Consider the following 25,609-nt stretch of genomic DNA (forward strand, 5'->3'; position numbering starts at 1 on the left):
AAAGCATGCTCAGTGAGATTTAAAATGTTTAGGTTTGAGTTGATAGGCTGATAAAATGCTGGCTCATAAAAACAGCCAAATGAGCTTAATACTATTGGCCTGAAGAAGAATCCATTTTTAACCGGGGCCCATAAATTTGAATTGCAAAAATGAAGCTCAACATCTGCGAACCAAATTGATCTATTTTTATTTTTGTAGCATCCATAAAGAGTGACACAAGCTTGTGTCATCAGCCTTGGCTTATTTGCTATTGCCATTCCCTTTCAGACCGGTTGTTTTATCCTGCTCACATTCTGCAGTGGCACAGCAGGATCCCTGCACACAGACCTCCAACCCATTCCCTTTTTTATATGTGGTTTTTCCACTAAATGATATGATCATGAACTCAAAGCAGAGCAGCAACAGAGCCAACAGATAAAGATGCTTAAAAATGCCTTAAATGACAAAGAACTGTGCAGAGGCCATCAGTGTGGTTAGTGTTACTGCGGTGGAACATATCAGGGTTATTTTGGTCCAGCCTTTCTCATCCTCATCCCTCAAGATGCAAAGCGAGCCGAGGGAACGATGCATGCAGGGGTAGGCGGGATGTCTTTGGTTGGACACGGAGCTAGTATGTGTAGACTCCTCGGAAAATACATGTACGTGTTGGGTTTGAGTGTTTTCCACTTCTTTTAGTATTATATATTAACATTCAAATTTTCCAGCTTCAAGGTTTGTTTGCTTTCGTAACTGTTTGTAAACATTTAATGGGCTGTTTCACAAGAGAGCGCATGAAATATTAAAGAGGCCCAAAATATGAGAATCAGAATCAGAATCAGAAACTTTATTGTCATTGTCATGAGAACAACGAAATTAAGAATGGTCCCCGATCATTGCATCATCCCTAGCAATATCAAAATATAAATAAAACAATAAAATTCAATAAATAAAATAGATAGAATACTTAAAATACTAATAAGATATAACAGTAAAACATTCACATACATTCCCACACACATGCTTCAGACCGTGCATAGATTAACACAAGAGTGGCGTGATGGACATTTTTTTGTAGTATTCAGATGTGTTATTGCAGTTGGATAACAGCTGTGTTTGAGTCTATTAGTCCTTGCTCTGATTGCCCTGTACCGTCTGCCTGAGGGCAACAGTTCGAACAGGGAGTGGCCAGGATGTGAGGTGTCTTTTATGATGTTTTGGGCCTTTTTAAAACAGTGGGCGTTGTGTAGAACTTCCAGTGTGGGGAGAGGGCAGCCAGTGATCTTTTGGGCGGTGTTAATGATCCCTTGGAGTGCTTTCCTCTGAGCCCCTGTGCAGCTAGTGTACCAGATGCATATGCAGTAAGTTAGAACACTCTCAATGGTGGCTCTGTAGAAGGACACCAGCAGTCTCTGTGTGATGTTATTCCTCCTGAGAATTCTCAGGAAGTACAGTCTCTGTTGGGCCTTTTTCAGCAGCTCGGAGGTGTTCACACTCCAGGAAAGGTTCTCCTCTATATGAGGTTTTATAAGTGGCGCCGTGAAGCTACAACCACTGTATTTACTCTCTCCCAAACCTGAGCAAGATGTGCATTCAATAAATCAGATAAATATTTAACAGGAGTTAAGTTTGGGAGCTGAAAACTAAAGTTAGAGACTTTCAGTTAGTTTTGGTCTTTTTAAATTATTCTCATGGCGGCATGTATACTGACCAGTCTACATTCAGTACTGGCTGGTGTTTTTTTAAAATCTTTTTTTTTTGTTGCTTACATAAGAAAGGCCAGATGTTAGAAGAAATGATAAAAAAGAGAGTGGGAATGGCGTGCAGTTCTTGTTCTGTGCAATCAAGCAGCAACCTCCGGGTTGCCAAAAACTGAAGGTCTTTAAATGGCAACTCGAGGGTCCACAATCTGCCCAGCTTTACAGCAAAAATACACGCTTATATAGACTGTTCCAAAAAACAGTTGTGATTTCAATAACTTACTTTAATGAGATGTAATCAAGGTGGAATATTTTAACTCAACAGTTATTTTATTAGTCGGGTGCCTTGTTCATAATTTTATTGCACTTTGAGGAGTCAGCTGTTTAGTTTCTCTGGTATATACATTTTGATTTGTTTCTCACCACCCAAAGCTAACATCCCAGATGTTATACCTGTGCCCTAACCCTGCATTCTGTCTAATGGCCTGGAGAGGGTGAGGATTGTGGTTGCAACGAAATACCCCCACTTGTATGAACGTCTCCTTGTTTACCTCAGTGAGCACTTTTGTAATGACTTCATGATCTCAGTTGCTAGTTTCAAGTCTTACTGAATACAATAAGATGTTCATTTTGAAAATTATAGTCCCCATTAGAGTCCAAAAGGAGCATAAAGCACGGTACGCATTACTGAGATTAACAGCCTAGCCAGTCCTGCAGAGTGAGTTATTGTAGCACCAAATTCCCTCAGTGTGTTTCCTCATAGGAAGTGTTGTCTTGCTGAGCTACAGTGGGGAAAAAGAAAAACACAAAAGGCAGTTATAAAGTAAAAAGACTGAAATGCTAGAAGACGACTGCTTAATTTGATTAATTTAGCTTGAAAATGTCTAATTTTCAAGAAGAAAGAAGCAGAAGAGCTGATTAGAAGTTACTGGCTGGATTTGTGGTCACACCTTGCAGATCGCATTTACACCCGGCAAAGATCCCATGTTGTCATTTCATTTTTTTCTACAACACATTCTAATTTTAGTGCTTGTGTATACATCTTGAATTTTCCTCCACGGGACATGCAGATATAAATCCCATACAAATTTCAGGCGTAAACGGAGTCCGTGTCTTAAGCTGGCTTGCGTGTGTGTTCTGTTAAGTCATCTGAATACCAAGCAGACTCCATCAAGTTGACCTCCTGTGTGCAACTGTGCCCGCGTGCGCATGTGTGCGTGAACTATTCCCACACTGTGCAGGACAAGCTAAAGCTGCTGATCAATAGTGTGACTTATATTAGGTCTGCATGTGTGTTTAAGCATTAAAGAGGGATTCTGCTGCTTCCATGTGGAGTACAATAGAGGTGGAATCAGCGAAAGTAGAAGAAATCCATTTTTCATTTGTAAGGTGTTCAGTGAGTGCACAATGCAGTGGCTGCCATTTAAAGGACTGAAGGTAGTTTGCATTTTGCTGCATCATGCCTCGACTGGCCCCCTGAAGGAGTTTATCTAACCGCTGCAGCACCTTGTTGATGTGCAATCAAGCCTTACTTTATTTTTTTTATTATGCATCTAGTCTCTTTTTTTTAATTTTTTTTAAGCGCATCTCTTGGCTGTGCTTCCGCCATCAGCCCTGCTGGAGCTGAATTTAAATCAATATGGCCACAGGGGGAAAAGAGCATATCTTATCCATCTGCTGCACCTCATCAAGCTGCTGTTGGGTATTGCTCTGAGTTAAAATTAGACAAGAGGAGAAGCATCTGTGTGATACTGAAGGGAAAAAAGGGAGGATAATCTGGTGGTGCCACAGAGTCGTGCTCAGAGTGACTTCATATGACATCCTCAAGTGGAAGAAATCCCGGACTTCTTGCTGCTGTCCTCCTCTCTCTCCTCGCCTTCTTTCTTCTGGTGCTGTTCTAAATGGATGTGGAGAAAAACACCATCCATCTCCGACAGAGAGATCAGAGGATCACCCCATAGCACGGGCTTCAAGTCTTCATTAAACTGGGCCCCTCGCGTAAGATGAAAGACGGCCATTTGTTAAGTCAACACACTGTCAGTGGACGTAGGAAATGAGGGAGCGAGATGACAAGGCAGGGAGAATGGGAAAAGAGAAAGTCCTGAAAGGAAGAAAGGGCAGAGACAATTTGAATAGACAGATGTGTGGAAGTGAAAAGAACAGAGAGAAAGAACGATCATGAATCAAATGTGAGCGGTGAAATGTCAGCCTGCTTTTCAAGGTTACATCCCCTCGGCTTTGTCATTTCTGAGAATTCATACTGTCTCCATGCATGACTTTACCCATCACCTGCAGTTCAGTGCCATTTCAGCACCCGTGGCATGAAACCTTATGCCTGTGCTGTGATAATCCACATGCATACTGGTGGAAGGACATATTTGCAACAGCACATCTTGTGCTCCTACCTTGCACGTTGCCCTTTCTTTTCTCCTCATAGGTTATAGGCAAATGAGTGTTTGCACTCTCCATAGGTCTTTCACATGAAAGAGTCAGCAACTGTCAACATACATCAATTTAGTTGGTAGAATATGCGTGTAAAGATGGACTCAATCCATATATATTTATGGCATGGTGAGAGGGCCTACGGTGTAGCGCTCTCTTTCCGTCTCTATCTGAGCTCCTATCACTTTCCCCGGCACTCATCCACGTCTGCAGCCACGTGTGTTGGAGCTTGCTGATGGTACAGCGGTGTGTATGACTGATGAATTATTAACAACGCCGTCAGCTGGATGCACGCATTGCCTAACCTCACACGCACTCAGAATTTAGCATGCATCATCAAATGCATTAGACGTCCCATTTTAGAGCTGCTCGAAATAGAAAAGAGGTGGCAATTTTTATTATTTTTTTCAATCTGGGTTTCATTTACGTGGTTGTGTAACCTAAATTGAAATTTTAATTTTTTTCACTCCTGCGCGCTAAACGCTTTTTAATTTGAATACAAAGATTGTGTCCAGGCCTCGGAGGCTTTTCAGACTGCTTTTGCTGCCGCCTCTTTTTATGTTCTGTCTCTTTATGCCAAAACCCCTGACTTCAAAGGTGCTGTTAATCTTTTTTTATTTATTTATTTTTCAACTTTTCATTATGCCAGCTCTGGTGTTTGGAGACTGATAAAAAAAAAGGTTCAGGGAGGGATGTCCATTCAATTACTTTTATCTGAAATAGAAGCAACACCTATCTGGAAATGTTTCTTTAGTATTCAGGAGACCATGTCGTGTCAGCTGGTAGAACTCTGAGCGCTGTTCACCCACATCAGGTTGTTCAGTGCTGCAGCTAGCGTGAAAAGCTCAGGGTGACAACGGACTCAAAATGTTTTATGAATTGAAAAGTGAGTTGAAGTCTTTCATCTATCAGTCCAGTCAAACAAAGGCAGTCCCATCGCTGGCGTTCATGGTGTTTACTGACATATCTATTCACACAGAGGTTAAATCTGAAAAGGAAAAACATAATAAACACACTTTAACATTTAAGCTGCAGTAGCCCAGCTTGTGAAACAGAAGGTTTTAAACGGATAAAAAAAAGTATAGAAACACACAAACCCAGTGAATAGACTGTATCAATAATAGAGTTGAAGCTGCAGCATTATGCTTCTGCTTTAATCACAGGAAATGGCTACACCAGGCATGTGATAGGTGTGTATGTGCCACAGAGATCAACTCCAGCTGGTACTGCTATTGGGCTTATTACATGATGAGCAGTCTATAAAAAAAAAAAACAACCCAAAAAAAACCCCAAACTCATGGATCAAAGCTTAAGGTTACATTCTCGGAGCAGCAGTATTGAGTGGGAATTCAAAATTTAAAATTAGAACCCCATGCACAGGGAGTTTTTGGATCCTGTGCAAGGCTCAGAAACTGAAGGCAAACGACAACAAGGAAAAATTAAAATTTTTTGCTGTCATAGCCAGAGCCCTACATAGAACATGCGCAGCAAGTCTATCCAAGTGTTAGAATTTGCAAATAGTTGGCAAACGTTTACAAAGTAAAATTCTATATGTGTCACTTAAGTAGCTCTTATCAGTAAAAGAAGGAGCCTTAACTTTAATTTCTGTGGCATGCCATAAAAACTGCACGTATGGTATTGCCTGTCAAATCCAGCGAGCTTTTCTAAAGTGTGGTGACTTCTCACCAAATTAAACTTTAAGCTTTTGCTTCTGCTGTAAGTGTGTTACCCAACATTATGGCTTCAATTACCGCTCAATCCAGAGTGCTTATATCAGGATAAAAGGTGTTGTGCACTGAACAATGCAGCAATGGGCAACTGATGTCACAAAACAGTAGGCAAAGACAATAAAAAGTGCAGATGTATTTATGTTTTTGCTATGGCAACAGGCAGAAAAGACATCTGCCACCACACAGCTGAAACTGTCATGAACATTAGTTGTATGCATGCTTCAGCTGGCTATTGGCTCTATTTGTTTGCTTGTTGAAATGCATCAGTATAACATATATAATTAAACTGAAAACTAGCTTACCAATAATGTAAATGGGAAAACTCTGATGTTCAATTCTGCAAGAAATCCTGCCTCGCACTTTTGATTCTTCAGTTATTCTTTTGGTGTCAACTGCTCTTTTCATTCATGCTAGATCTGCACATTCTGTGGCTGATATATTGTTATATATTGTTAATTTTTTGTGAGTTTTAAAGTAAACTGACTTCCAATATTTCCCTCTCATCAGCGTCTGCCATGTACAGCATATCAGAAACGGTTGCATTGTCTTTTTTGATGTCTTTGCATGTGCTCTACAGTCGATGTTTGTTTTCATGTCTCAAGTTGCTTTTGGTCCATCAATCCAAAAACTCCTGACTGGATTGTGCTAAAAGCTGGATTAGCTTTGACTGTGCAAATTCAAACATTATGTGTTGTCCTTTCCCCCCCAACAGCCTGTCCAGGGCTTCGACTATGCCAAGAAGCACATGGGTCGAACTGGTGATGAGGCAGTCTCTGTTACCAAGGAGACGCTGGTTTTGGGGCTGCCTGTGCGAGACGCTCCATTGTCGCTGTCACTGGATAAGAAGGTGCACCAGGATGGGACTGCCAATAAGAGGCCTCCGTCTGCTGACATACACAAAGGAGGGTAAGAAAGTTACTGACTCATCTGCTTTAATGTACTGGGAAAACTGACCTTATATAAATGATTTGGATGTTAGCATTATTGTGCTTTATCATTGCATCAGTTTTTTTAGTTTGTTTTTTTTAAAATCATGAAGACAAGTAGCACAAAAATCTTTATTTTGGTGTGATCATTTAGTCAGGTGTTACCTACCAAACCGAAACAGAGACATGCACAGACATATGCTACAATTTGGATAAAACATTAATTATATATCATTATTTTTTTTATGTGGACTGAACTCAAGTTCTAATGGCAAAATCTCAAGTATTAAATGAAAAATGTTCACCCAAATAGACCTCACAGACTTCATTTGTGTTATTTTTGATATATTATTAATTTAAAAAACATATTTGGTGAGGTTTAGACAATAAAATTGATTTGATTAGGGTTAGGTATTGATCATGGTTTGGGTTTAAATGTCTGCTGGCTGGTTGCCAGGGCGACTCGTCCCCACAGAAGAATCTGGAAAACATAAACACACATGAAACTTCAAAAGTCCTGTTGACTCAAATTTACATAAAGAAGTTTTAAGAATACAATTTTTGTCACATAATATTGTGTTACCCATTCAGCTGATATGCATCTACTAGGTATGAATTAGGCTCGATCAGCTGTGATGCAGAGAGGGTAACACACCCTCAGCTGTATTGTCTGTTTTAAAACATTGTTTTATGTCCAACAATAGCAGCAGTTGGCTCAGAGAAATTTGAGCTTGACGGTTTGCTTTTGGGTGTTTAAGCAAAGCATGTCGTTAACACAAAAGTGTAGTCTGACCCTTTCACGGACCAAAACCCAGTAGAGGAGGTGTCTTATGTCACACTGCTGCCATCATTGTGCATAATTCATTATAGATGTGGATGTAAAGGAAAGCTCTCCCTTGTTCATACATCACTATACGCTGTGATTGAACACAGGTACAGTGCTGAGATAGCGAGCTGATCCGACATGCTGTTCCCAGCTGGAAGTCTTGTGAAGGGGAAGAACAAAGTTCTCGAGCATCTGTTTCAGTCAGTGAACAAGGCGGTGACAAAACCAGAGCTTTTCAGCAAGTCCAGACATCAGTGCTTGTTTGTGCATCACAGTTAAGCCAGAGAGAAGCCCAGAGTAAGCAGTGCACAGTCTGACAGATTGACATGATTTTAAGATAAGTCCAATGTTAACGAAAGGCTGTTTGTAGACAAAAGAAGGGAAGCTGCTTCTGTTTGCAGCCAAAACAACGGATGGAGTGATGTACTAGGCTGAAGTTGAGAGCGCTGAGTCTAATAGTGGTGTTAGGTGTGTTGCTATACAAATACAGATAATAATAATAATAATAAACTTTATTTATAAAGCACACTTAAAAACCAAGGGTATGCCAAGGTGCTTAACAAGTAAAATAGAGTATAGGAGGAGGATAATAGAAATAGGACCAAAGCAAGTACTAAATATGCAAACAGATAACTGTCACTAATACATAGGAAAGCAACAGGTACAGAGCAAACAAGAATTTAAATGAGCATAAAAGTGCATGATATAAAATCATAAAAGAAATATTAACTAGAGGGAAAGGCAAGATTGAATAAGTGGGTTTTTAATCGTGATTTGAACAGTGCAATGGAGTCAGATGCGCGGAGGTCGAGAGGAAGGGTATTCCACAGTACCGGGGCAGCCAGAGCAAACGCACGGTCACCCCGGGACTTCAGTCGAGATCTGGGTTGGGTCAGAAGTAGTTGAGTGGCAGATCTGAGTGTTCTAGCAGGAGTATGTGGTTTGAGAAGTTCACTAAGATGATCCCATTTAAGTGTGAATAAATAATTGCTCCAGTAATTTTCAACTGTTAACAGCTTAACACCTATCTGACACATGATGTGACACAAAAGATTTGTGTAAATTAACAGGAAATACATTTAAACGACTGTGCCTTTCATCTACTGATGAGCAAGATCTACTGTAAACAGCGTGGGACGGGGTATCACTGGCAACGACGAGCATTACCTGTTTAAATGACTCATTATGGGGCTGCTGGACCTGTGAAAAAACTAATTGGCCAGTAGACACACCGGTGTGTCTCAAAGTCAGAAATTAATAAACGAGTTTAAAATAAAAAATACAGATAATCCACAAAATCAATATCTCTCTCATTATACTTTATATGTAAGAATATACATAACATGTGTTTAGGAAAGGTGGAGGGCCTGATTATTTCAAGCATCAGACGTTTCATTTCCTGCATTCTTGTCAAATGTTACGCACCATTTTGTACCTTTTCTATGTCAGTTTATGGGGAAATGTGAACATATAATGCAATATAACCCAATAAGGCACTCTAGGATTCCATATGGCTTTCAATATAAAATATTCTCAGCTTCTCGTATTTAAAATCATCCCTGCTGAGTCAAAAAAACAAACAGGCTTCATCTTAGTATTTTTTTTCAAAGCTCAAATGTGTTTCAAAGAGATTTTTGATTATCTTCAAATTTAAAATGTTGTGCATAGTTATAACTTGTTACACAAATCAGTGTTTTATGATGATTTTTAGGAGTTTCTACATGTTACTGAGTCTGAAAACTAGAAAGTTTTCATTTGTCTTTGATTTGTCTGGTTATCAGTTTGCTGTCAAGCTCATGGCATCAAAGGGGAATCTGCTGCCTGAGATTTCACCACTGTGTTTTTTTGAGGCGCAAAGATAATTAAGTTTCCTACAAGTACTGAGTGGTGGTATGAATTCATAATTCCTTCAGATATTTCATTAGTAAAAAAAAACAAAACTATCTATCGACACAGACATTCATAAACGCACTTTTTTTCTACAGTTTTTCTATCTAACATTCACATGATGCACACACTAGGAGCAATCTGGGGTTCAGTGTATTCCCAAGGATACTTTGGGACTGTTTCCAGCCTGGGATCGGATCGCCAACCGTACAGGTGGTGGGGGTGGAGGTGTCTTACGCACAGCTAGTCTCACTGAAACATACGAATATCATATACATTTCTTTATAGATATCAGAGATGGCTTCGCAGCAGAGGCGAACAATTTTAATTTTTTTATAGTTACTGAGGCTCTTTTTGTGTTGGGATTGGTGTCTACACTGGAGAGAGTACAAACCCAAAGTCATCTGTTTAAGTAACATTTAAATAACATTTTTTGGATGAATAATTTCATTGTCGTTTTAGTGAGCAGAGAGACCGTGTCCTCTCATTAGCAAAAATGGCCAGTACTGGATTTTATGCAAACTCTACACTAATGAATGTCACGTCTCTTCTCATATTTTTAAATACGCTGATGACATGAGTCCGATGGCTTCCTGCTGCACTAATGTGGGTTCATTAGGTCGTTCACAGATAATTATCTGCAACTAAATGTCTCCAAAAATACTACTAATATTAAAAAAATAGAATCCGTGCAAGCTTAAGCGCATTTCCTCCAGTCTTCTACACACTGGGGGGTGTATTGCTTAAAGCGTAGTGTCAGGTTTGAAAGATTTGGATCATGTTTCGGCATGTGGCATGAATCATAGACTGATTTCAAAAGTTGGGGAGCAATAAAGTAAAAAAAAAAAATGCATCTGTACCCAGTGAAATCAGGAGGAAGTTCACTGTTGATTAAAAAGTTTGTCTCAGAAACTGCAGCTGAAGCCTGTCACTATGATCCACGTCTGTAAAAGAACATGGAAGAAACATTGCAAAAGCATAAGGCCTCAGTCACACAGGCCTAGAGACCAGTTAGTGACCTCCTCACACCTTCTCACAGGTCAGCTCACTGCCCAGCGAAATGATTTGCAAGTTGGGTTCTGCACCAAAAAGCTCCCCGTGAGATCCCTTGCAAATTGCTACAGTCGCCTGTAGTTTGCATGAAAGCTGCAGACTTTTTAGCCTTTTTACTCTTCAAGCTGTAGATAAAACATGAAAAAAGTTCACACAAAATGGAAACGGATAGCATGCGCCTTCACAGTAAAAGTTCTATCTTACCACTTCAAACAATACATTTCAAAAGGTGAAACTTTGTCTTTGAAGGTAAGCGGTAGAAATTGCCAGTTTTGATCGCACTTTTCACAACTACTTGTTGAGTATTTTTTCTGACATTCACCGTTTTCCATATAAACTATGGGGAACAACAGCAACCTGCTAGCATTTGCAAGCATGCTTTTGCTGCATCAACATATCTATACCTCCCCAACCAGTCTGGAAATACACACTATTAATTAGAGATCAGAAATTTGCCATTAGCTCACTGACTGGTCTCCACACCCTAAAAAATGTTTTGAGTGCATGCCTGTTTGACTAACATATGACAGCAGAGGACAAACGTGACCATACAAACACAAAGAATATAATTAAAAACTGGAGAATATGCAAGCTACAGCAATAATCGGATAGAAAAATCACATCAGGACACAAGATAAAACAAAGCAGCCAGAAGAAACCTATCAAAGTCAAACAGGAAACAAACAAAAACCATGTTTAACATGAAGGCGACAAGACTCACAGTAAACATGCCACACAGAAAGCAGACAGACGAGACAGAAGGAACACGGGAAGCGCTGGGCAGACAAAAAGTCAACACCACTAGAATAACAATGAAAACAAGAACCAAAACTCAAAGACGTCACCAAAACCATCACAAGCAAGCCGGAACGAGCCCGTTTTGAAAAGTTGGGCACTATTTTGGATTAAAGCTCTGAAGCTTGGCTCTAGTAAAATGTTATTTCTACATTTTTTTTAAAAGTTGAGCGAAATACTGTGTATTAGATTTATGGTGATTTTGGAAATGTGAGCTCATGGGAAGAGACAAACTGATCAGACACAATCTGCTCTCAGTGAAAAACTAATGAAATCCATGTAATGACCCAAACATACGGCTAAACAGATGGTCATTTGTCCCCACAGCCACTGGGCTACTACTGAGGATTAGACATTTGAGTGTTTGATTGTATTTCTGTGATTTCAAATCAGAATGAATAATGTTAGAAAATGAAAGTTGCATCTATCTGCTGCTAATCTTCATGTTTTATGCAGCTTGTCTTTATTTGGTAATAAATGAAGTCTCTTCCCCATATATTTTCTCTTTTTTTGTTTCTAATCTTCCTTGTTATTGTCCCTGCTTTTCACGCATGAGCGATGAATGTGATTTGCAAACATCTGCCGGAATCCTGCCATTTAAACACATTTCCCAAAATGTACCAAAAGGTCTTATTCCCGGTAGATTTCACTAGACTTATGACATAATCTGTTCTATGCATAAACACTGAAAAGATTTAGAACAAAATATGAAAACTGTTCTTTTTGTAAACGTTTCCATCCCCAAACATTTCTCTACTACGAGCGACACCCACACCCGCGCCCACAGTCAATTGCGACAGCTTTCCCTTGAGGAAGTTCGGGAGTCATAAATGAGATGCATCATGCCTCCTCTCACATTAAAGCAAATGCAGAAATGCACACAAGACAGAGCCTCACATTTAAACACCGCTAGATGAAAATGAATGGAGGTGGGATTAGTTGTGCTTTGCCTCTCGAGGATGATAAACACATGTATATTTATAACCCTGGCTGTAGCCAAGCGAGAGGCAGCCGTTCTGTGTGACGGTGATGACAGTGTAAAGGACTGGAAGCGCTGGCATAGTTTGATAATCAGCTTTACCAACCGGCACACACATTCTCAAAGAAGGTAACACTATTCACATTATTCTACCACCTGGGTACATACATATCTCACTGTCGAACCGATGCAATGTGGGGTGCAATGGATTTCAAACCCAAACAACAACCAAGAATGCATTTATTGTTGTGCTTTGTGGTCTGTGTGCAGGCAGAACCAGGTGCTGTGCTTTATCATAAAGGAAAAGTTTCCGACTTGCATTAGATGAAAAGTTGCATGATTGTCATTTTCAAATGACTTTGCATTGCTAAGCAGTATACATGTTATTGAAATCACTTTGCACTGCGTTCCAGTTTGGGCTTTTTATTTTGTGCGTGCATTTCAAATTCATTGACGCTGCCCTCGGCCCTAACTGGTTGTGGTATCACAAGTGGGTAGATTTGGGTAGATGATGTTGTTCCCACCCATCACAAAACAGCAGATTGACAGATAGGCATCCATAGATGGTAGTCTATCTTTTAAAATAATTAAGAATTTTTGTTAAATACTAAACAGGCCATGTCAGAGGTTTTTTTTTTTCTTGGCTCTGTATGATGTCTGAGAGTAAATAATAGTATTTGTCTTGTATTTGAATTCAACAGTTCCTTTAATATTATTGTTTGCTGTATATTATAGTTATTTGTGCTAATGAGCAGTGGAACAGGTGCCACATGTTTGTGTTTTAAGAATATATATTTTACTCCTGCAGCTTTGTAATATAACCGTTTGTCTTCAACAGTGACTAAATTGCAGTCAGCTTTTTGTGTGTGATTGCGTCATTGTCTTGACACGAGTAGAGTGATGTGATCATTTTCTGCTTCATTTCAAAATGGTTCTTTGTTTAAACCATAAAAAATTGAAACAATGTGAGAAACAACGGCGGTGATTATTTTACCCGCTGAACATGCTCTGGTGTGAGGAAGGAGGAAGACGCAGTCTGCATGCTAACCATGGGGCAACACTGTAGGATGGGTTCACAGGGGCAGCATTTATTCTGCTCACTTCAGCCTCCAGAGAGCTGCAGTTTGTGAGGCACAAAGAGCGGCACGGAGATGAACGCTAGTCTCCAGTAGTGTGATTATTGATTCAGCTGCTCCTCCCTCTGGCCTTCACAGATTTATGTGGAACACACACTGTATTTCTCCTTCCATCCCAGCGGCTCTTTGCCTGATTCCACATGACTTTTACTTTGACTTGGCCAGTCACCGGACACAGCACTGGCTGCATTGTGTGTGTGTGTGTGTGTGTGTGTGTGTGTGTGTGTGTGTGTGTGTGTGTGTTCACAGTGTTAGCCTCGCCTGTGGTTCTGTAATGTCGGCTCCGGCTGATTTGTGCATCTCACACCACCTGTAGACCGGCCTGTCACGTTGTGTAGCTGCTGTGTCTTACATGCCTCAAGGCTGTGCGCATGTGTGTTTGTGTACCCTGCACGTGTGTGTGCGTATGTGTGTGCTCGGTATATAGATTGAACTGACTAAGTGCTATTTTTGAATTCGTACATGTTTATGCACGAGTTTTTTTCACACACACACACTGGACATAAAGGACATAAAAGTGTTTAATACACTGACTTGATGTTACCTTTTGGGGACAAAAGCAAGTCACTATAATGTAGATCACTATTTGGTTTAAGGTTATGATAAAGCCTGGAGGTTGCTGCTATAACAGGAAATAAATGTCATCAATATAATTTCCTCTGAAGTAAAGGGAAATGACTCTTTGAGTGGGAAATATATGCATGCTGGGCTGTTTTCCATCAAGGTCCCTGGCTGGAAGCCAGGCTATCCCAAAAAATCAGCATGCCATTGTTCTGCTTGTCCTTCACATTTGCCCTGCATTTCTTCATTTCACGTTTTTTTTTTTTTTTACAAGGTGCATTCAGCACAAGTCTAATCACCATCTCTAAAAGCACAAACACCGTATGACACAGTACAACAGTAAAAGGTGATGTAATTTGTCTAGTTAGCTGCTAACATCACATAGGTCAAGCTACTGTAACTGCTGATTATCAGGTGTGGAAGCTGGCATGAAAATGCCAGGAGTCAGGAGTGTTATTAGTTTAGGTGCACAAGATAAGATAAGAAATAAATCATTTATCATTTAAAAAAAATGCTATGACATTAATTTGACTCTAAATGATCAGGCTTGTATATCTATAATGTTATCTTATTTGCTGATGTGATGTCATATGCCATCAGTCATCCTTTCACTTAATGGCTTATCCGGGCAGCACAGTGGGTTCGAATCCGCCAGCAGGCCGGAGCCTTTCTGTGTGGAATTCATGTCTTCTCCTGGTGTCACATTCCAAAGACTTGCATGTTAGGTTCATTAGTTCTTAGTTATCTGTAGATGTGAATGGTTGTCTGTGACAGTCTGGTGTTCTGCCCAGGGAGTATCCTGTAGCTCCAGTCCCCTTTGACCCTGTCAGGAGGGACAATATGAAGCACAAAGAAAAAGTTGGGGACTCAAACTTTTATGACTGACAATTATATAATTTGGTGATGACAAGTGATTAGCTCAAGATGAGACAAAAGTTGAGTCAGTGGTGTTGACAATTGGCAGGTAGCACGATGTGTGACAATGCTAATCTTCACCTTTCAGATCAAGTTGCTGCTGCAGATTTTAATGTTTTAGACATCTCTGTCTTTGTGACTAATGATGTCACTTATAGTTAAACAATGCCACTTGAAAAGTAGCTTAGATTTTACAAAGTTTGTTCACCTTCAGTTCCCGTAGACTATACAGTCCTTACAGCCAAGCTTTTACCTTTTTTCTCTTTTTTTTGGCATTTCCAGGACAAATTAAATTGCATATAAACTTCCAAATCTGCTGGTTTACCTACACGATTGTCATAAAATGCGCACACTCACATACAAACACCACACCACATGTTTTTGGCTTGTAAAGCACTTTTGGGTTTTTTTCTTTTTTGTAATGAGCCATTAACATTTTTTTAAATAGTGTGTTGGCAGTAATAACTGTGAGATGATGCCCTGTTTGTGTACACACTCACAACCCTCTCCGCCCCTCCCTTTTCCTCTCTCCCTTCGCCTCCTTTCTGTTGCCATGGCTACTACAGGAGGTTGCCAAGTGATGAGGATGGCTCGGTGTCGAGTAACGGCTCCGGGAAGCTGAACACCAGCAAGAGCTCCTCGGCCCGGAGGACTGCGACTGGCAGCAGCAGCAAGAACGGCAAAGAGGAGCTACACAAGAGGGGCGCCAACGGTGAGGAGGAGGAAGGAAAGAGAGATGAGGAGGGAGGGGGTTAAGAAGGTAGACAAAGAATGAGATGATTCCAGTGAAGGAGGAAGAAGGGAAGGTATTAGGAGAAGGACACATACAAAGACAGATGGATGGATAGATGGAAAAAAATCTGCCTCTCCTTATGTTTGTGCCCATCAGAAAGTCTTTCATTGCTAATAAACAAGTGCAGATCACCAAAAAACTGACCACCCCCCGCCCCTCCACACACACACTCATGCTATGATGTTTTTACCCAAGGATAATTATTGTGAGCTAATGAAGCGCAAACACACTCATGCTTACAATGAGTCAGCCTGCTACAGCATCATGTAACTATCAGGGACGACACATGTACTCATCAAATATTGTCACACGTCCGCTCATATGCAAACTGGGATATTAGATCAGTTAGAAGACACATGAAGCATTCACGTGTTGCTATTTAGGCTGTTTTCAATCGGCTTACCTCATTCCAAATGCTGCATGGAGATAAAAGCGAGTACATATTCCTTAAGCGTTGCATCAACTTACTTTGGAGCAGAACCACAGAGAAAGACAAGGAAGTGGGAGGAAACAGTTCTGACAGCGTAGTGTCACCTTAGGTGTTATTCAAATCCATACAACCCACTGCATATGTTCTATGCTGTAGGAAAGTTACTTGTTAACCTTGATGCCTGTCCTCTCCATCATTTTAAATGAGCTTTTAGATATTGCACTCACACAGAGTGCAATATTAAAAACACACACACACACAAAGGGTATGACTACTTAAATGCCAAGTTATAATTGAATTACTATTAAAATGAGAAGGTTACTTGTAATCAAGAGTCACATTTCTTTTTTTTTTTGTTAAAGAAGGGACCTGATGTAGTCTAAAATCTGCGATGACATGCTGTAGCTTAGTTTATTGATGTTTTATCGACACTTCTTGGTTATAAGGACATCTTTATTTCCATGTTGTTTTCTACCTTTTTATGCCGATTCTGATATTTTTCACACTACTACATCAATTAGACAGACGGTTGATGACTAATTATGAAGAATGCATTATTAATTTAAAAGCATTTGTTAAAAAAGGTCATAAAAAGAGGAGACTGGTCCATGATGATGACAAACACGTACTTCACATTATTAAGTTCACTTTAAGCAGCTTGAGGCAACTGTTGTTGTGGTTTGGTGCTTCATAAGAAAAATTGAATTGAACTGAATTGAATTCAAGAAAAAAATTAAGCAACTTTAAAGTTGATATAAAAGCAAAACAACACAAAACAAAATTAGCATAGGTGTGCTTGTGTTGGGAGTAAGCATGGTATATGTGAGCAAAACTATACACAAAGCCCATGTTAATCTGTGGGAGCTGTGCTAAATCTGTCATATACACACATTTACATTTGGGTACATCTATGAAAAATGAATCCAGCCACTACGATGTCCTCCAATAGCTATTTCACTTCCCCTTCCCCTTTTCGGACCAGGAAGCTACTAACATTTTTCTTTATAATCACTCTTTGGCTAAATCTATCCAGACTCTTGAGTCAGTGTCAGTTAGGACTCAAGTCAAATCTAGAAATGACAAAAACTGAGGCTTCATAAAAAAATGAGCTTACCACCTTCTGTGGTCTTCTCGTCATTGCCTGAGGCTACAATAGCTGGTTCTAGCATGATGGCGCAACTTCAAGTGAACTCCTGTTATGAGTAATGGTGGTGCCAAGTTTAAACAGAACATGTGAAATGAAAAAAGACAATGTCTGTTTTCTACTGCATCATCTTTGAGCCTTTTGAAATGTTCTCCATCATTAATTCAACAAAGTAGCTGGCAGGTACTGTGTCATTTTAAAGAAGAAGGTTCTTGTTTACAGCCATATGACAATCTCCGCTGCTGAAGTAAATGACAGTTCTCCTAATAAAGCTTAAAAAAGCATGTTAGCAGGTTGTGACAATAAAAAATGTTGTAGTTTTCCATAGATAGGCTCACTTCTGGTAATTTGGACCACTCCACTGCAATGGACTTCTCAACTGTGTTTGCCCCTTTAGTCCCTTTTTAGCATTTTAATGGAATTATCTATTTTAGTAGTCTGCTACTTACTATTAATTAATAAATATATATGTGCTGTAGCATATTGCTAATGGATGCATCTTGATGAAGCTAAATAGCCTTGTATGGTTTAGGACTTCACCCGTCCATCCAACTAGTTTCACTTATGGTCCAAAAACTTCAACATGGGACAAGCAAGGCAAATGTTGAAGTTTCCAAATGCAGTGTAAACATTGCACGGCAGACTTGATGATGTTTCCATGAACATGCTTTTCCGCATCTTTTTACTAAGCTGCTGCAAACACATTCAGTCGGCTGCAACTTTCCAGCTCAAAGCCCGACTGCGTCAACAACAACAACAACACGACCCTCAGGACCCAGTGCAGATTTTCAAGCCAACGAGGCATGATTGCAGATGCCTTGCAGGTGCGTCCATCGCTCCTGCAGCGGCATTGCAGACCACGCCCCGCCACATACAGATTTCATAACTAATGGTTGCCATCTTGGTGGTCAGTCCATCTTTTATATACAGTCTGTGGGTTGAACCTGCTAAGCTAATTTAGAGGTCCAAAGATGCAAGCATGAATGCTTTTGTCAGCCCTTGCAATATTTGGCAACCTGTAAACCTAAAACATATTTATAAAATATTATATAAATTACATAGTTTGCAGAATGTGATAAAATGATAACATTATTCGCTGTCTGCACAGATTCCTCACTAGCGTTAAATTAGCAGACATCACAGGATTAAAAACAAACATTTTGTCAGACATGAGATAATAGACTGTGCCTTTTGATCTACATCACCTGTAATCAGTAGTGGCAGTGAATGCACTGCATCTTTGAACTGTTCAACAGATTATCAGCCCAGTTTTTTTTCCAGCTCTGCAGTTTCAGAATTGATTGCCTAAACATTGCTCTGATCACTGGTAACACTGCCACGTTGCTGCTGTTCAGTGGCATTCTGGGACACTGTGATTTTCAGATCTCTTTTGCATCAGCAAACTAATGTTCACAGCAATTTAAGTGATTAATAGTGTTTATGCGAGCGAATGAATGCTTACCCAGAAGAGACAAGAAGATGAGTAATTGTTTCATTTTCTCACTAGAGATTGCAGAGAGCTGGAGATGGACAGGAATAGAGTTTTCAGAAAAAAAGGGAGAGAATAATGCCGGTATGCTACAGAAATGATAAAAACACCTGCTTGCTGCAGTGGGTCACACATCTTCAGGAAGTTTTACAGGTGTCAAAGCATTGGCTAAAGAGAATTTTGTACTACACCCGTAATTTTACTTGCGAGAGTCAGCGAAAGTGAAATGAAAATGCAAACACTCAAGAACTACATCTCAGACTCCACAGACCTCAGTTAGCATGTTAAAAGTTAAAGTTCCTTGCAAAAAAACTAGAAAAAGACTGAACAAGTGTGGCTCGTTTCGAAGCATTATCAGGAAAAGCATCTTCTTTCTCAACAGAACAACACAGCTTAGAATTGCAAAGTTGATTTTGAACAAACCACAAGACTTCTGGAGCAATGTCCTTTGTACAGATGGGATACAAAGTGGAGATGTTTGGCCATAATGCACAGTGCCACAGTTTGAGAAACATAACAGCATTCCAGCACAAATGCCTCATAGCTACTGTTGAGCACAGTGGTGGAGGGGTGATGATTTGGGCCTGTTGAGCTGTAGTTGAGTCCACTGTGAACTCCTCTGTATACTCAAGATAAAGCTTAGTCCAGATTGCGTCGCGTAACAAAACAATGACCCCAAGTGCAGCAGCAAATCTGCAACAGAATGGCCAAAAAAGAAAACAATTGAGGTGTTCCAGTGTTTCAGTCAAGAGAGCTGTGATGAACAAATACATGCAAACTTCAATAAACTGAAGCAATGTTGTAAAGAAGTGTGAGCCAAAATGAATCTGTCAGATGTGAGACATGTGGAAGATTAGTTTCTTATATATGAAGATACAGCTTTCCATATAAGTACGGCCTGGTTCCATTGTTCCGGTGAATCCTTCAGGGCAGTGCCATCAGTGCCTTGTGCTGACTAAATTCCTTCTTACAAGAGTAAACCACTCAAAAGACAGTGGGACTTCTTTTATTTCGCACGCTAAACTTCCACAACAAGAGACTAAAAACAGTGTTGTAGTTTTTTACATTTTAGAATGATTTTAGAGCAACTGTTCAAGAGAAACAGACTACATCTAACACTGACCTTAGTATAGCTAAATGAACGTTTTAATGTTCCTCAGATGTTCAGGGTTCAAATCCCAAAACTAATGGATAACATGATGGTGGTTTTATATGTAGTCTATGGATATACTAACTTTATTGTTCATCTGTTAAATCATCTCCATAATAGTAACCAATATTGCTGCAAACATAAAGGAGTAAACAGCAAAAGTACCAGCAGATTGTTGACTGACTCATACTGTTTACCAGAAGACACACTGAGTAACGGGGGCTCTAAAATGTAGTTTATTCAAATTATGCAACATGTAGTTTCTACATTCAGTCAATGAAGCCACATGTTTTAAAATGTATTTAACCACAAAAGAAGAAGAGAAGAAGGACCCTTCTTTGTTGATCTGAAATGTGTAGCTGTGAGGAAGCAAAACAACAACACAGCCATCATGCTGCCGCTAAATTAAATGAAGGAACAGACACAACAGGAAAGTAGAAATTTTTCCTAATAAGGAAAAAATTAAAAAGCAAAGCCTACAAACGTTATATTTGTAATGTTTGTAATGTTCCCATTTATGTAGACCAAACCAGTCAGTGCTGTATGAAAATAAATATGATTCAGTTGCTACTTTTTCTTCATAGTGAAACTTAGGCAAGATAAGTTATTGTAAAATAAAATAATATAAAATAGCCTTTGTTGAATTTCACCCTCGTTTTGGCCTCTGTCTTCCCTGAGTGCAGGAGTGCACATATGCAGCCAACCAGCCAACCAGCCAACCACCCACAGCCACACATACACACACACTCGTTTTCATGTCTTAGTGAGGATATCTCATTGATATAATGCTTTCCCTAGCCACTTACCTTAACCCTAACCATCAAATATGAATGCCTAATCCTAACCCTCAGCCTAACCATAACCTAATTGTAACCCTGACACTAAAACCACATTTTGAGCCTCAAAAATGCCTACAAACTTGGGGACGGGCATTTTGTCCACATAAGTGACTGTTGGTTCCCAAAACTATAGCATGCCAATTTTTGGTCCTCACAAAGATGTCTAAACATGCACACACACACACTCTCCGTGGCACTCACCAGATGTAACAACCTTTGTGGCAGAAACCATGTTCAATTCAAACACCAGTACAGTGTTTGCCACTTGCTGTGAAATGGTTCAGGGTTCACGTTAGCTACAACACATTGTTACCTGTGTCCATTCAGGTTCACAGCCCTCTGCTGCTTGTGATGCCACCTGTCCTGACCTGAGCTGTCACACTCTGATAGGCTGAACAGTTTCTCCAGCAAATGAGAGCAGACGAAGCTGGTGCCTGGACGAATGTAACATTGTGGGTTTGGAGCAGAGTTAATGGCATACTGTCGTAGCCCTACAAAGAAGCAGTCTGCCATATGATGTCAGTCAGTCAGTGAGTCACTGTGAAGCAACATAGCACTATCCATCTGCTGCTCGCTGCTGTAACATACAGTCTCATAAATACTGAGATTGTGTTACTGTGCGAAGCAGAGGACCAGTCACATACAGCGGATGTTTTTCATGAGACAAAACTCAATTCTTATTGGATTTAGTGTTTATTAAAGTTGTAGTTTCCATGACAACAAGTAAATCTCACATTAGAGGATAAAAGCAATTATTTTGGAGTGGAAAACAGTGGAGGAAAGTACATGTGAGCAATGAGACAACGGAAGGTAGGAAATTGAAAAGCTGATAACCCATTACTGATCAAATTCATCTTATGGCTCCAAAAAAACCCAACATAGCACAAGCAAAATCATACAAATTAAATCCTAGAGTGCTAATGTGTTAGCTAACAATAGCTTGCTTCATTAGTAAGTTCAAAAACTCTGTGGGTGCAATGTAGACACACACACCAGCTTATTAGTGCTACATGACAGAGTAATAAATACAGAAATTTCCCTCACCAAACCTGAAACACAAACTTCTTCCTTGGTCTGTACGTCACAGTAAACTATAAGATTGCAAGTGGATGTAAGGCAAAAAACAGGCATATCATTCATTGGTTCAAAAATAGTCCACCCAAGCTTAATATAAAGCTTACAGTATGCGAGAAATGAAAAGTAGCTCCATTAGTAAACCTCTGTATCCATCAGTTAATACTGATTTTTGATTTATTCTACCTTGAGAACTGGTACTCTTGCTTATTACCAAGTTGTGTGCTTTCTTGTCTTTCCAGATCCCTATGAAGACCATACAGGCTCTCTGCGTCTCATCACTATCAAGCCCATGACAGCCCAGCCAACCTACTCGTATCCCTCTTCCTCTTCTCACAGCCAAGATTCTGTGGTTGTCAATGGGGACGTGAGTTGGCAAACAAACATTTACACGCATGTCTTCAAAGCTTTCCTGGACTCGGAAGTGGTGACAGAATAGGGCAGAGTAAAAAGTAGGACACCATGAGTCACACAGACAAGTGCAGCATTTGGTAACCACGTTTCGTCTCCCATTGTTTAAACGATTGATGATGTTGGACTGCATCCAAATTGATATCAATCAACTCAATTGATTGAACAAATATTAATGGGTGGTATTGAAGAAGTAGTTTATCAAGCTCTTTAGGTGCATTAACTCAGAAAGATGCTTTTCCATTCTGTTATACTACCCCTCCTCCACCATAGTAGTAGTAACATAACATCTCCTCTGGGACAAATTGTACTGTTACTGAATATAGCTGTTGTTGCTACAAACACTATTCCTCTGTCTCTCTCTAATCTCTCAGTCAGCCCATCACATCTCATTCTTATTCTGCCTCAACCTGTCTGCACCTTGCTGCAGCTCAAACAGCAACACACAGGCTCATGATAAATCCACCCTCAGTCTATTAACATAAGACTAGAAAACCCCATGATTAGAGTGTGTTTCATAGTCTGAATATCTGGATGTGAGTACTAAAAAGAGGCCAAAACAGTAAAAATAACAATTGTGTGTGTGTGTGTGTGTGTGTGTGTGTGTGTGTGTGTGTGTGTGTGTGTGTATATGTATATATATATGTATATATGTATATATATATATGTATATATATATATATAAAATAATAATAATTTGATTACTTGAATTTGCAGGCTAACCATAGTGGGCTTAAACAGAAGTCCGACATTGAGCACTACAGGAACAAACTGCGTCAGAAGGCCCGGAGGAAAGGCTACGGAGAATTCTCGCTCTCCGAGACTGGAAGCCACGGTTATAGCCACCGTGACACGAGGCACAGCCGGCACGACAGCGCGGTGAAAGAGCCAATGACTGCCGAGGAAAAGAGGGCGTCCTTTGCAGGGTGTCACAAGAGGTATTGTAATATAAATATAATTAAATATGCATATTTTGGAATATAATTAAATGTTTGTCTTATCACTGACTTGATTTGCTGCAGAAAGTGAAATAAATCTCAATGACCAATCACAAAATATGTATTACGAGGATTAGACCTTATTATGAAATTACAGTTCTTACACATGAAATTTTTGTTTCATGCCATTTAAATAATGAATGTTCAAGTGTTGAACTACTACAATGATGAACAATAAAGGCTAAATCCATTTTTTTTTTCATCTGGAAATATAAACTTAATGTGATGCTGTAGCTGTAAAGCATAGTTGCTAAGCAACACGTAACAAGTGAGTGAATAGAGAGGGGTGAGATTAGGTCAGCATATTAATATTTCACAGGTCACACTGACAGAGTGTCGGTTTTGCTTGTTTTTGTCACTAAGTTTAATACATTCAGCCTGAGGACATTTCACAAATCCTTTGACATCAGACAAAGAAAAGCTTTTATTGCCTTCTGAAACTTAAACTTCAGCACTTCAGCAACTTCAAACTTCTACCAAAAACCATTCAGATTTAGAAGAATTTAGGTCATTTTAAGCAAATCAAAAGAATACAAAAGAATTGTTTTGAATATGACAAAAACACTTCTATAATATTTTTCGTTAACTCCTTTCAGTGAATCTTACCAGAAAAACAAATGACACTCAAATAGTTTAATTAAAATATATGGGTGAATTCCATAACTGCAAACAGGCTGGAAAAAGTATAACTTATTGACTTATGGAGGAGGGGGAAAAAAAAGCTTTTAAAACTTTTAAAATTTTAACTTTTTTTTCAATGCCAACATACCTGTACAGCAGTTTTTATTAGATTTAACTGGTGACTCTGTACATGCAGCTATTAATCTTATGTTGACCATCATGTCACAAAAGGGTTACCAAGACTGAAAAGAGTTGATCTTATTTACTTTTGTGAATTTATTTATCTTCATTTTAGGCCTTTTCCTTTTTCAGAGTATGTGTATCAGGTAAAAAACGTCCATACTGGCAAGCTAACATTTTTAGCTTAATCGCTATAACCACTAGCTTCTAGTAACTAACTGGCTCTTTACTAATAGTACGGTAAGTACTGGTATTTGAATACTGTTAGTAGAAGTTGACGACCTTATTGGGAGAGGGAGGCAGTTCCAGAGTTTAGGATTTGCAACTAACTGTGTACAAGTCAGTCAGGAAGGAGACATTAATTAAAGTTATTGTTCAATGGATCTAAGCAAGAGGCAGACTTATGCTTCTGACATTTATTCATAGAAATCTTAATTTTAAAAAGCTGGCATGTTTATGGTCACACAGATGAGTCAAATTTAAGCAAAGAATAAAAAATAACACAGAAGTTGTTTAGCTGAGTTTTAAACATGATGCCAAGGTGCAAAGACGTGGTCCCAAGTATTGAGAAGCTTCATGTCCTGTGATAGCAAATACAATAAAAAAAACAATGGGAACCAGAACGGAACCTTGAGGTACACCAGGCCATTTTAAGAGTATTTACCAATGCTGATTATCAAGGACCTCTTACTCAGATAAGAGTAGAGCAATACAGGGCAGTGTGACAAAGTCCTCATGATGGAAGATCAAGCTCTCATTTCACACTGCATCAAACTACTGTTATAGCCCATCTAGGTGCGGCTAGACCACAACATAAAGGGTGATCCATCCCCGTCCAACCCCAAGCAGCACGTCACACAATTAACACTTTGTGACAGTGATTTATTTACAATGAGTGAATTTAAAAACAGAGGAAGGGAGCAAATTATAACTTCGGGGTGAACCCAAGGCCAAAACAACAAACAAAAGGTAGCCTATCTCAGGAGTAAATAAAACTTACCTAGTCAAAAGAACTAAACCAAACGACAATTACTTTCCTCCCTACCTAACAAAAACAGGAGAAAACGAATCAAACAAAAAGGCGGTCCACCCCTACATGCTCCTACATTAAACCAACATAGTTAAACAGTGAACACACGGTCTGCCGGTTGGGTTGGGCCGAGGATGAATGACCTGGCAGTCCCTGGCGGTGTCTTCTTATGCGCTGCCTCCCGATCATTAGCCAATCAGTACAATCCGTCCACCCTGGATGCACCAATATTAAAATTACGACAACAGTCGTAACACTACCCTAAACATAGATGTCAAAGGACTGGAAAAGGACCTCAGTGCCATCAGGAGTAATTGTAGTAATGACACTAGGCTGGTGTTGTATTTCTTTCCACCAGGTACTCTCACCCACGAGAGCCTACATATTGGAGCCGGCAGTCTCTGAGCAGCCCCAGTCCAGTAGAGACGGAGATGGACCTGCTGGTGCTCAGGGAAAGATCCAGGAGGGGCATCCGCAACAATGGCTATGATGTAAGTGACTGGACAACAACCTTCTGAAACAGT

At 39.7% G+C, this 25,609-nt stretch overlaps 1 protein-coding gene across 5 annotated transcripts in view; it reads left to right on the top strand.

The window, feature by feature from the left end:
* Positions 1–25,609, top strand: part of kiaa1549la (KIAA1549-like a) — a 115,874-nt gene that overhangs the window by 74,466 nt on the left and 15,799 nt on the right. For all 5 annotated transcript variants that reach the window (XM_085464731.1, XM_085464730.1, XM_085464733.1 and 2 more), the window contains 5 exons: positions 6,561–6,754; positions 15,493–15,638; positions 22,088–22,212; positions 22,974–23,194; positions 25,444–25,576. In XM_085464731.1, coding sequence (XP_085320857.1) covers positions 6,561–6,754; positions 15,493–15,638; positions 22,088–22,212; positions 22,974–23,194; positions 25,444–25,576 — 819 coding nt within the window. The remainder of the gene's footprint in view (positions 1–6,560; positions 6,755–15,492; positions 15,639–22,087; positions 22,213–22,973; positions 23,195–25,443; positions 25,577–25,609) is intronic.

This window comes from Copadichromis virginalis, linkage group LG7 (assembly GCF_057382275.1).
Source record: "Copadichromis virginalis isolate Kocher_CV1m ecotype Utaka linkage group LG7, C_Virginalis_male_GT1.1, whole genome shotgun sequence".
Taxonomy (NCBI): domain Eukaryota; kingdom Metazoa; phylum Chordata; class Actinopteri; order Cichliformes; family Cichlidae; genus Copadichromis; species Copadichromis virginalis.